This window comes from Amphiura filiformis, chromosome 1 (assembly GCF_039555335.1).
Source record: "Amphiura filiformis chromosome 1, Afil_fr2py, whole genome shotgun sequence".
In the NCBI taxonomy this organism is placed as follows: domain Eukaryota; kingdom Metazoa; phylum Echinodermata; class Ophiuroidea; order Amphilepidida; family Amphiuridae; genus Amphiura; species Amphiura filiformis.
Genome location: NC_092628.1, coordinates 83382448 through 83394536, shown reverse-complemented (window position 1 = coordinate 83394536; position 12089 = coordinate 83382448). Strand labels below are relative to the sequence as shown.

Genomic DNA, 12089 nt, shown 5'->3' with positions numbered 1-12089 from the left:
GGTCAAACAGCATCACTATCTGATGCTGGTGGTGCTCTCACGTACAGCTACAGTGCCCTCACAGCTGCAGGTAGCCTACTCTAGTTATTATAATTATTTAAGGGCCTAGAGATTGACCAGCACGTCGTAGGCCTATCGAAGGGCTTTAAAACGTCGCGGAATATAATCTTTTGATGATCATGAGAATTCCGCTCTCAAAAATGTTAGGCCTTGTTATGTAAATAAGGCAATTTCATACTCCATGACTTTCATGCTGGATCTCGGAGCTAATTGTTCCTTTGTTATGCTAAATCCTTTCACTATTTTCTGTGTAGGCCTACAAGGTCCTTCCTATACAATCAGTGATGCCAACGCTGCGCCTTAGGCGCACAATTGGGCTACGGTACGGCGATCACTTGCCGCTACTCAAAAAAGCATGCCGCTAATAGGCCTACTTGTCTAAAATTGGGCTACTTTTGCAAGTCTCAGGCCGCGGCAATAATTTGATGTAGGCCTATAGGCCTACTTTGATCAGCTCGTAATCGGCGGGAATTTTAACATCGCGGATTAATATCAATATATTTTATTTAGAGAATTGTCTTGTGACACCTCGCCAGAAAAATCACAATTTATTAATTCAAGTCCTATACTTATCTACTTTCTTATGCACATTGTAGATCTTCCAGATGAACAATATCACTCTTAACGCGGATCTACTTTTTCGGCGTAGTGGTACTGAAAGCCTAACAATTCCCGCCGATTACGAGCTGATCAATTTAGGTTTTGAGTCTTTGAAGCTCCAAATTGAAATTACAATGGGTTTTGTGACCATTTATTGATCGGTCAGTAACTTCCCAGTGAAGTTTTAAAGTCAAGTGTTTTCCCGCCCAATTGGGTGTTTTGCGTTAAAATCCTGGTAAATCCGCCCAAATATCCTGTATTGGGCGCTTTTTTGGAAGCTTAAAAAATTGGGCTATTTGAGAATCATTTACCTTGCCCTGGCGAGTCAATGTGCCGCGCCTTGACGCTGAAAAGTTTTGCCTACACTGTAGGCCTATTATAGGCCTACAATGCACATCAAAAGAGTGTATCGCACGAGTAGGCCTATAACGTGCGATGTAAATATAGCAATAGTTGTGTCAAGGAATGTAATGTTGTCTTGTGACATCTCGCCAGAAACATCACAAGTTATTAATTGAAGTCCTATTATTTTTTTTTACCACGCAAAATATAGACCATAGCCTACAGGTCAACTATAGGGCCTATAGGCCTATCACTCTTAATGTCTGTCTCCTCTCCTCTCCTCTCTTCGCACCCTTGCCACCAAATCTTTTTTCTGGTCCGAGGTGGAGCATTTTTTTTTTTGGGGGGGCTGAGGTGAAGCAATTTTTTGATCAGATGGAGTGACAATTTTTTCAAAAACTACCAAGCCCCCCCACCTTGATATCTAATGGTGCGTCCCTTGTTATACAATGTAGTGTTGTATTTTTTTTATTCGACATCGAAGTGATTACATAACTTGGGTCACGGCCGGTCGTTGCATCAATCGAAGAAGTTTAGTCAGACTGATTCCGGGGGGACACTCCCACTTGGGAGGTGACGCGTACGAGTGTGTAGGGCTGAGACCCCCTTGTGTGTGATCGGCTTACAATTCATACCAGCGCCGCACCGGGATGAGGTGCAGGGGAGGGGGTGATGCAATACTTATCCCAGGGTGTTGAATTATAGGGGGGAGCTTTTTTGGCGGGACAAGGGGGAACTTATTGGCACGGGTATATAGGTATTTGCACCGTTTCGATATTGCGACCTAAAATGTGATGTATAGAACATGCCAGGATATGCCTAAATTCAAATGGGGGGGATTATTTTGGCATGTCAAAATATTTTGATGTATAGGCCTAATAATAGTATAGCCATGAATGATCTTTTAAAACCAAAAGGGACTGTTTTTGGGTCACTATGTTTGAAATGCCATTCCCGGGAGTGTGCATATGACTAAATATTTCCATAGTGCATAATGACTAAATATTTCCATCGTAATAATAAAATGCCGGTTCCAGCGTTTTAGTCAATCCATGTAATGCAAATTTACCCTTTTATCAATATGCATAGGCCTATAGGCCTAAGGCCTACATGTATTATAATTTATCAATCATGCAGTGACTGTGAGGGCCTGCTTGGAAAAAAAGGCTTGACAAAAAAATACCCCCCCCCCCCATTACAAAACATTTCTTTGCATAACTTGACATACACACATTTGGTTGATTTGAAAAAATTTTAAAACCTGTGAATCTTTTGCTACCCTCCCAACATTCTTCTGATTCAAAATCATTTTTGTTGGCCAAAAATAATCACATTTTCCAAAAACGATGCTTTCAGAAAAACAAGTTGCACTTTTCAACCTCATATGCATGTAGGCCTATACGTGATCAAAGTTATGTGCTAACGTATGCAGCCAAAAAGGAAGGAGCATATCCAAGATTTGAGCGACATGTTCTTTGTTTCTTCACCCGTACACACAAAATTGTAGACCAACAATTTTTTTAGTAGCCAAGGCCCGTCAAAACGACTCTCTTGCAACGGCTGTCTTGAATAAAGGCGTCTAAGGCCTACAAGACAAAGAAAAACGGGCCAACAGAGATATTGGATGAATTATAGATTGGAATGGAAGTCAGCAGCCAGCCATATCTCTTGTCACTCATGCTCTGTAGCCCGGGGGGGGGGGGCACTTCAATATGAAATGGATATAGGTGTAGGGCTGGCACTTTCGCACCAAGGGGCATTCAGTGAGAGCAAAATGTAAAAAATATGGGGTCATTGGGTGAGAGCACGATTTTGGCATTCGGTGAGAGCAAAATGTAAAAATATGGGGTCATTGGGTGAGAACATGACCTTTTTTAAATGGAATCTTTGGGTGAGAGCCGAAACAGCGCCAAAAACCCTCGAACATGTCGAAAATCGAATTTCTAGTTCTAAATGGCTTCAAATTTCATTGTTTTTTCAAAATAAGTAACAAAATCAGTGAAAATGAAAGTTGCTGTTTAAATTGAACTTGTAAGGGTCTTTGGGTGACAGATCAAATAGAAAAATAGGGGTCTTCGGGTGACAGAGCATGTGTTCGTAAAAATTATGGGGTCTTTGGGTGACAGCTGTGCTGAAAAAGGGAGTCTTAACAGACCTCCATACGCGTCACCTCCAAAGTTGAAGTGCCCCCCCCCCCGGGGCTTGTAGCCACATCATCCAAGAAATCTATGATTTTAAATCAAAATACAAGATGCTTCAACCTACCCATTAGGCTACAGGGAAATGTTCACCCTTTTGGTCAAATGTATGCACGGAGAACTTATTTCTCCTCCATATTTTGTGATTTTATCATTTTGAAACACTGAACTGCTGATTAAAAACTTCAAAAAAAACCTTAATTTTAAGCTATTTTACGTGACCAGCCCTGGGGGGTCACTCCCATTGTGACCTATACACCATCCGCGATAATGAAAATGCGTAAAAAGGGTAGTTTTTCGTGGGTAAGCAGGATACGCGCGTAACGCGTTTAGGGTGTCAAAAACATGAAGTATTGGAAAAAAGGGTAGCAAAATTGTAATTGCTAATACGCGGAAATGAAATTTAGAGTATGAAATTTGATGCAAGGAATAAAATCCCAGGGTGTGAAAACACCTGTTTATGGTATTTTTTTAGCCAAGGGTTAAATCCTTGTTTAGGGTGCTTTTCAAAAGTTGATTATCGCGGATGGTGTACAGGCCACAATGGGAGTGACCCCCGGGGTGATCAGTCAAAATTAAGTTCAACGGTTTGCACTGAATGGGGTTGCATGGGTGCCTGAAGGATCAGAGACAGAAAAAAGATGAAGGAAAACCCCAAGAATTAGGCCTAAAGTAGAAAAGTGCAACTCTTTCTGAAAGCATTTTGGAAAATGTGATTAGGCCTAGGCCTATATTTATTTTTGACCAAAAAAATGTTTTTGCAAACGATTTCTCTATTCACTGTTTTTTTTTTTTAATTCGATCTTCAAATCAACAAAATGTATATCAAGTAATGCAAAGAAATGTTAGTTTTGTTTGTTTTGGGTTTTTTTTTTGGGGGGGGGGGGGAGGGATGATGCGGGGTATTTCTTTTGAACCCTGTATTATTTTACAGTACAAGTATTTTATTTTATGATTGTCGAATTTCGAGAATCGATATTGCCCACGCCCAGTAATGAGGACAAAATGGCGATCTCCTCAGCGAAGGAAATTGCTGGATTAGGATGAAAAAATCGGAAGTTCGTCGTTAAATTAGATTTCCTATTATTGTTTGAGGGTTGTGTAGGTAAGTGATACATTATTGATAAGAATCCGTGCATTGTGTAGCCATATACTAAAACGGAGGTGTTTTAAATAAACTGAAATAGTTGCGTACATGCTGGAAAATTTATTGGTAACTCAGAATTCGTCACCTTGGGACGTCTTTTACACGGGTAAAGCTTAGCATACAATAACGACCTTCGCACTTCTTTATGGTGAGTTCCTGGACTATTTGGTGTTAGAAATTCATGTGACGTGTACGTGTACATGTACCTGAAAAAAATCCATAATCATATACCGTATCCGTAGTCTAGACGTTCGCTTTTCGTATCGTATATCATGATTCATGGTCAGATTTAATAGGTATGCCAGGTGAATTTAAATTTGCCATCAAACTGCATCATTTTATATATAGCAAATTAAAGCCCTTGAGCAAAGAAAGCCAAAACTGAAAACCTTTTTGTCATAGCACTTTCCGTTTCTGGATCTGGATCTGGATTGATAATCAGCACCGCCTCCTGTGGAGGATCACGCTAATGGGGGTTAGGGTCAGCTGTTTAGATACGCTGGATTAAATGTTCTTTAAGCCTTTCTTTAAAGGATGGTGTAGAAGGTGCCTCGATGACCGAGGGGGGCAGGGCATTCCAGTCGACAATTGTTTTGGGAAAATAAGAGTTCTTATATACTTCACTTCTTGAGTTGAGATGTTTATATCTTGCAGAATGTAAGCGAGTGCTCTTAGTTGGAATCAGCCGTTTATCCGCAGCAGTTACATGTAGATCACCCTTTCTGATTTTATACAGATTGGTGAGTCTAGCAGCTTCTCTTCTGTTTTGAAGAGATTGGTACGTGCAAGCTTATAGGTATGCTAGGTGAATTCAAATTTGCCATCAAACTGCATCATTTTACATATCAAATTAAAGCCCTTGAATAAAGAAAGCCAAAACTGAAAACATTTTTGTCATAGCACTTTCCGTAACAAAGTTACATCTTGTCAAAGATTGACTTTCATCAAAAAGATTCAGATAGCAAAATTCCCCAAAACGGCATTTAGGGGTGTTTCTAGATCTTAGTCTCATGGCGATAGCAGCTTTTTTTAATGGAACTGCTATCAAAATCCTCTAAAATTCCATGTGCGACTTGATTATCACCATAAAAATCATATATTTGGGTCAAGTGAAGTATAGAAAACATATTTATGTAGGTTTCCTTCACCGACCTATTTTCGAAAAAAATTCAAATTTCTATGTAAATATGCATTGTGTTTTGGCCCGGTCTGACTAGCAAATGTGTTAACTAAGGTTTGCCTGGGATACCTAAAGCTTACGGGACTAAAATCAAAGTCACAAAACAGCCTATAAACAAAGTGACGTCATCGCTTTTCCACAGAGCCAATGACGTAGCGCTGACATGTACCACGTGACACCTGAGCATGTGATATTTCATATTTACGGCACTAAAAGTTGAAGTTGCATTGAAATTGTGTGCTCAGGAAAACTTATTTTTTTCTTGATTCATAATGGAGTATTAATTACAATTTCAGCCATGCACGTTTAGGTAAGAAGTACAACAACCCGTGTAATTAATATTATGACAAACATGCCGATATTTAAGCTTCTGGAGCCTTGTACTGTTTATTTTTTGCTCTAATTGAAATTACGTTGCACTCGCTTTCTGCATACAGATCAACCCATACCGTACTAGCAGAGCTAAGTACGGTATGGGTTCCTCGTACTAGTTATCCAGAGGATAAGTACAATTCTCAATATGGTTGTCCCCAGTGATTTTTGGACAAGAGGATAAGGGCTTATTTCGAACACTGCTCATCACCATAAAAAATCATATATTTGGGTCAAGTGAAGTATAGAAAACATATTTATGTAGGTTTCCTTGACCGACCTGTTCTTGAAACATTGGAAAAAAATTGAAATTTCGATCATCGGGTTGTGCTTGTTCCGCCATGTTTATTGTTTCAAGATCGGGCCTAGGAATTTAGGCTATTTTCACGCGTGACCTTGGAACCAAAACAACAGCGGGAATCGTGTGTTAAATCGACATAGAAAAGATTAGGGGGGATCAGCGAAAGTTAAGATCAAACCTCTGTGCGCACGCGCAGTGAAATTTGTTATTTTTCATTCGTGATCATTTTTGTTGGACGCGGGGAGAGAGACGGCTTCTTAAGGGGGTACTACACCCATTGCATTTTTTTTTGCATTTTTTTGCATTAGTATTAAATTGTCTATGTGGAAGAGATTAGGCCTATTTAATTTATTCAGTGTTATAATCAGTGAGTATATTTCTATAGATAGTATAACAAAGGATTTAATGTATTCTATTCATGTATTCTACTTGCACATGTTCAATAGAATAAATTATGGTTTGTTATGAAACACATCTCAGTTACCAGGATACAGTAAACAAAACAATATATAGGGCTAAAATGATTTTCTAAAATGGTTTAAAACCACTTTGTATGTAGAGATATTTTATAAGTTCAGGACATGAGATGATGAACATATTTATATACCGGTACTTCATAAATTTGCAACAAAAAAAAGAAGATGGGTACCGGTACTGATGAAAATCAGGGTATTATATCGCCTAAAATCATCTTTATTCGCCAACATTCCAAATGATATTGCGTTTCAAGAATTTGGTAAGATATGCGATAAGTTGTTTTCACTCCAATGCATAAATGGATGTGACGTGGCCCCGACCGAGAGAATAGGTCACCCAAAAATGGAGCAGCCGTAACATGAAAACGCTTTCTTCACACTTCAAGTTAGGTTTATTCTAAAAGTATATTCCTATTGTAGAAAGTTTGGTGTCATTTTGTAGATAATTATGTTCTTTTTCAAAAACAAAAACTCCCAAGTCAATTGGACAACAACTTTGAGATTTATACTTCTCATCTTGCTATTGTGGGTTTCATTCTATTGAAGGACAAAGTACTCACTTGTACGACGCCCTATACGACCCCCGGGATTGTGCACCATTTATCTGATGAACGTCATACATCTACATGCCAAGATGCACATTGCCTCACCAAATTTGACTTACCATTGTGTGAAACTGATGCACCAATAAATTAATAATTGACATACCATTTCTTGAAAATGACTGTCTTAGTGACGCACGTTAAATAATAATAAAAATAAATTTCGGATTTATATACGTTGGGATATGAATGAAATTTCACCTGCATTGACAGTAAAAAAATTGAAATTCTGCAGCTCATTTACTCTTCAAAGTACGCTACTACTCAAAGGAGCTTTTTCTATTATGTGTACAAATTTAAGAATAAAAGGAGCTCATACCAACAGAAAGTCAGAAAAGATCATGGAAACCCTCTTTAAACCAGCGCATTCCAGTCAGCTAGTCACAGCTCGCCACCAAATGAAATGATGTCATCATTTCTTGCTTCAAGATCGGAGGAATTGTGACGAGGTTCGGAAAAGAGCATGCTTATATGAATGAAATTGGCCATTTTGGATACATGCCGAAGGGTCATTTTTCGATATATGAACTATAAAGGGTGCCATTTTATTTTTATCCCACAATGATCGGTGGTATGGATCGCCAGATATTGCCGTTTGAAACATGACATGATTTTTGCTGACATTAGTGACATATAAAATAGCAAAATTTTCAATATTAAACCCATGGTCTGCAGTATGCCGCTAGTACTCTTTATGCATCTTTGGAGGGGATGGGGATTTTTTAAGAAGATGTACTTTGTTTCGACTAGTGATTGATAAGCATAATTATTTATTTATTATCAGGACGGCTTTATCGTACTTTTGAGTTCTGAAACGTTGCTTTTAAAAGCCAGTGAAACCCCTGATGACAGACATTTGACGCACCCAGGTAAAGTGACTGACATTGACGCACCTAGATGTCTTTATGTTGTGACTGACCAGTGGCTTCCATGACTGTACCCTGCGTCAACAACTTGACACACGTTTCCCCGGGGTCGTATAGTGCGTCCTACAAGTGACAAGTGCATAAAACAAAGGCACATTTAAATTTTTCTTTCAAACCACACCACTTTATAATCAAATTAAAGCCCTTGTGTAAAGAAAGCCAAAACTGAGAACCATTTTGTCACAGCGCTTTCCGTAGCAAAGTTACATCTTGTCAAAGATCCAACAACTTGGGTGATCATGAGCGGTACAATAGAACAGTAATATGATAACTTGACAATTGATTCTTTTCTCATTTTATTGCTTTCAGGCTGACTACACCATAACTAATATTGTGCATCAAATTCAGAGTGTATTTGTTGCAAGTTTTCCATTCAAAACAGAAATGGTAAGTTCAAAACTTTTTTGGCTGAGCAGACAGGTTCTGTTTACAAGTCCTAAGAATCTTAATTTTCATCTGTTAAAATTATTTGGAAATAATGTTAAAATGAATTGTATGATTCTAGATTGATTTTACCATTCATTACAAAAGATTTTCAAGATCATTTGTAGTATAGACTTGAATTTTATCAACTCCCAGTCCCAGGGTATAAGAATTCAGTTGAATTCAGCCCTGAGGCCACTTATTTTCCCACCAGAGCAAAAGAGTGTTTATTACACATCGTAAATATTTATGAACTAATCATGCCAATTCATTGATCAATCTACTAATTATAATGACTAATTTACTTATCACAACCACCCAAGGTGACTGGGGTCTGTGGGCCTACTATTTAGTAGGTCCCCTGTAAAGGGGAGTAGATATTTAGCACCATAATTTCACTAATAAAGAGCAGTTGATATTTGTTTTATTATTTATTAGCACATAAACATATTTCTGAATCCAGTCATTATAAGCTTCTAGGCCTACTTTAGTAAGCTTATAGCCTAGACTAGACTATGTCATGGCCTAAGGCCCGTACCTAAATGTTGTTAGAGCTCTACGAAAAAGATTCACAAGTGTTTCCTCATGGAATCTGTGAAGGCTTAAATTTCCTTGACTAGCTAAAATGGAATTGTGATCTCTTTTCACAACTAAGTTACTGAATTGAAGATTTGCCGGTTTGAATCACCGTGTGGTGTGTGACAATGCCATTGTAAGATTTGACCGGCTATGACTTTATCGCTTGTCAATAGTACTTTTTATGCCTCCACCGCGAGGCATACTGTTTTTGCAATGTCCGTGCTTCCGTCCTTCCGTCTTTCCGTCCTTCCGTGCTTCCGTCCGGATGCGATATCTCGGCATGGATGGGCGGATTGACTTCAGATTTTCAGGATAGGTGGGTCATGGTCAAAAACTCTGGCTACTTTTTTTTGGGTGAGGTTCAAGGTCATATACTGAGGTAAAAGGTCATTTGAGGTCAGAGGGCCCATTTTCATTATTTACCTCTTTTCTCGGAGAGTGGGGGTCGACGTTCCTCAAACTTGGTGGGTGGGTGCATCTTGACCCCAGACAGAACAAGTTTATATTGGTTAGTGGGTCAAGGTCTCCTGAGGTCATGTAGGGGTCATCTGAGGTCAAATCAGCAAAAATAGTCATATGGCCATGAAACTTGGTAGGTACAATCAACATTTAGAGCCAAATTTTTGGAAGTTCATTTTGGGGTCATCTGGGGTCACCCAGGGGTCATCTGAGGTCAAATTAGTAAAACCTGTCGTATGGGCATGAAACTTGGAGGGTACAGTCAACATTCAGAGCCTATTTTTTTGAAGGTCATTTTGGGGTCATCCAGGGTCATCCAGGGTCACCCAGGGGTCATCAGGGGTCAAATTAGTAAAAACTGTCGTATGGGCATGAAATTTGGTGGGTGCAGTCAATATTCGGAGCCAAATTTTTGGAAGGTCATTTCGGGGTCATCTGAGGTCATCCAGGGGTCAAATTAGTAAAAACTGTTGTATGGGCATGAAACTTGGTGGGTACAGTCAACATTTAGAACCAATTTTTTGGAAGGTCATTTTGGGGTCACCAGGGGTCATCTGAGGTCAAATTAGTAAAAACTATCATATGGGCATGAAACTTGGTCAACATTTAGAGCCAGATTTTTGGGCGGTTTGGCGGTCATTGAAAGGTTGTTTTGGGGTCGTCCAGGTGTCATCTAAGGTCAAATTCAGTCTCCTCTTTTAGGCTTGAAGCTTTGTATCAACTTGTGAATTCCACATCACTCCCTTTGGTGGAGGCATCACGGTCGACGCCAGCGTCGAAAAACATGACATCCGAGAACCGCGGTCCATCTAGTTTATGGAAACTTTTCTCCCAGCCATGAAATATTGGGGAAATAGTATATATTTCATGTCAGGTGATGTAGTATCCAACAAGTAACAGAAATATTTGTATGTGTTATATAATTTTAATACACACCTATGACGTCGCGCTATTGTTTTATCCGCTCCATTATTTTCCACTTAATGGAGCGATGATCTAATAACACGCCATTCAGAATGCCTTTCTCTTTTCTCTGAAAAGCAAATACTTTTCAGGAAAAAGTATTGGCATTTACGAATGTAGTGTTAATATCAATTGCACTTTTGAAAAGCAAGTATTTGTGAAAAGTGCGGTATTGTTATCATCACTTCATTCATGCAAAACAATGATACGAAAAACAAGAAGAAAATGATTTTCATTAATACAATAAATTGAGGAAGCGAATAGCAACATTTGCACAGTATTGTCATGGGACCTGAGAGCACATCAGACATATCGAATTGCATGCTGAATACGAGGATTGTCCCTATATCTAATAATAATAATAATTTTGATTTTGTGAAATTCGCGATATAATACAAATTATTAAAATTTCATATTTTTTAAATTTTTCCAAATTTAACAGTCCTCAAGTAAACTTTATAAATCTAATGATATGTAATTAAACTATAGGCCTATGTAGCTGGGATGAAAAGCCGACTCAATTGAAAATTTGACCTTTCATATAGAACTTAAACATTTGTTTCCAAAAAGACCTACATTTTTAGTGTTTTGAGGAAAAATCTATATCTTTAATAATGAAGGTCACAATTTTCATATGATTGACGGCTGTTCAAGCCAACTTCCTACTATTTACTGCATATCGTTAGATTTATACAATTTACTTTGAGGACTGTTAAATTTCAAAAATATCAATTTTTAATAATTTGCCTTAAAATGTGTATTGTATCGCGAATTTAATAAAAATCTAAATTATTTGATATCAGAAGGATGTGTCTGATTTGCTCTTAGGTGCCACAAACAAAATACGTAAAAACGTCGCTATCCGAGCCCTTACAATGCAATCTGTGAAAAGTAAGTCAAGATCAAAACGGGCAGGTTAAATTGTTGGCTAAGTACGTTGAATATTTACTTACATCGATCAGTAGGCCTATCCGATACCGTAAAACGGGTAACTTTGGGCACTTTTCAGAGTTTTTAAACCACTGCTTCCAAACAAAACCAAATATATTTCTAATTATCTCTTTTTATGACGTTAGGGTTCCTTCTACACCTTGAAGTTGAAAAAGATTTTTGAATAATTTTGAAAGGGTGCCCTAGGGGTTGAAAATAGCCTGACCAAAGTTACCCCGCATTTGGGGCAACTTTGGTCAGAGTATTACATTCCATGAAGAAAAGAAAATGAAAAAAATTGATGTTCGCTGTATATGGGCAAGATTTTGTTTTTTGTGACATTTGTCCCCATGCAAAATTAAGCAAGCACGCATCCTTGCTCACAAATATCGATTTTTATTTTGTCCGCAAAAATGTAAAAAAATGCTAATTTTTGGTCAAAAATGCCAATATTTTCGTAACTTTCAAAGAAATTGGACATGAGCGACTTCTTCCAAATATATTTCTTAACAAATTGAGACCAAATATGAC

The 12089-nt window shown here is 38.3% G+C and overlaps 1 protein-coding gene across 2 annotated transcripts in view; it reads left to right on the top strand.

The window, feature by feature from the left end:
- The first annotated feature begins 4194 nt into the window (after positions 1–4194).
- Positions 4195–12089, top strand: part of LOC140155126 (transmembrane protein 161B-like) — a 28284-nt gene continuing 20389 nt past the window's right edge. The window contains exons 1-2 of one of the 2 annotated variants that reach the window (XM_072177849.1): positions 4195–4305; positions 8514–8591. In XM_072177849.1, coding sequence (XP_072033950.1) covers positions 8589–8591 — 3 coding nt within the window. In that variant the 5' untranslated portion in view covers positions 4195–4305; positions 8514–8588. Of the gene's footprint in view, positions 4306–4356; positions 4496–8513; positions 8592–12089 lie in introns of those variants that run through there. The other variant, XM_072177841.1, reaches the window with a different exon arrangement.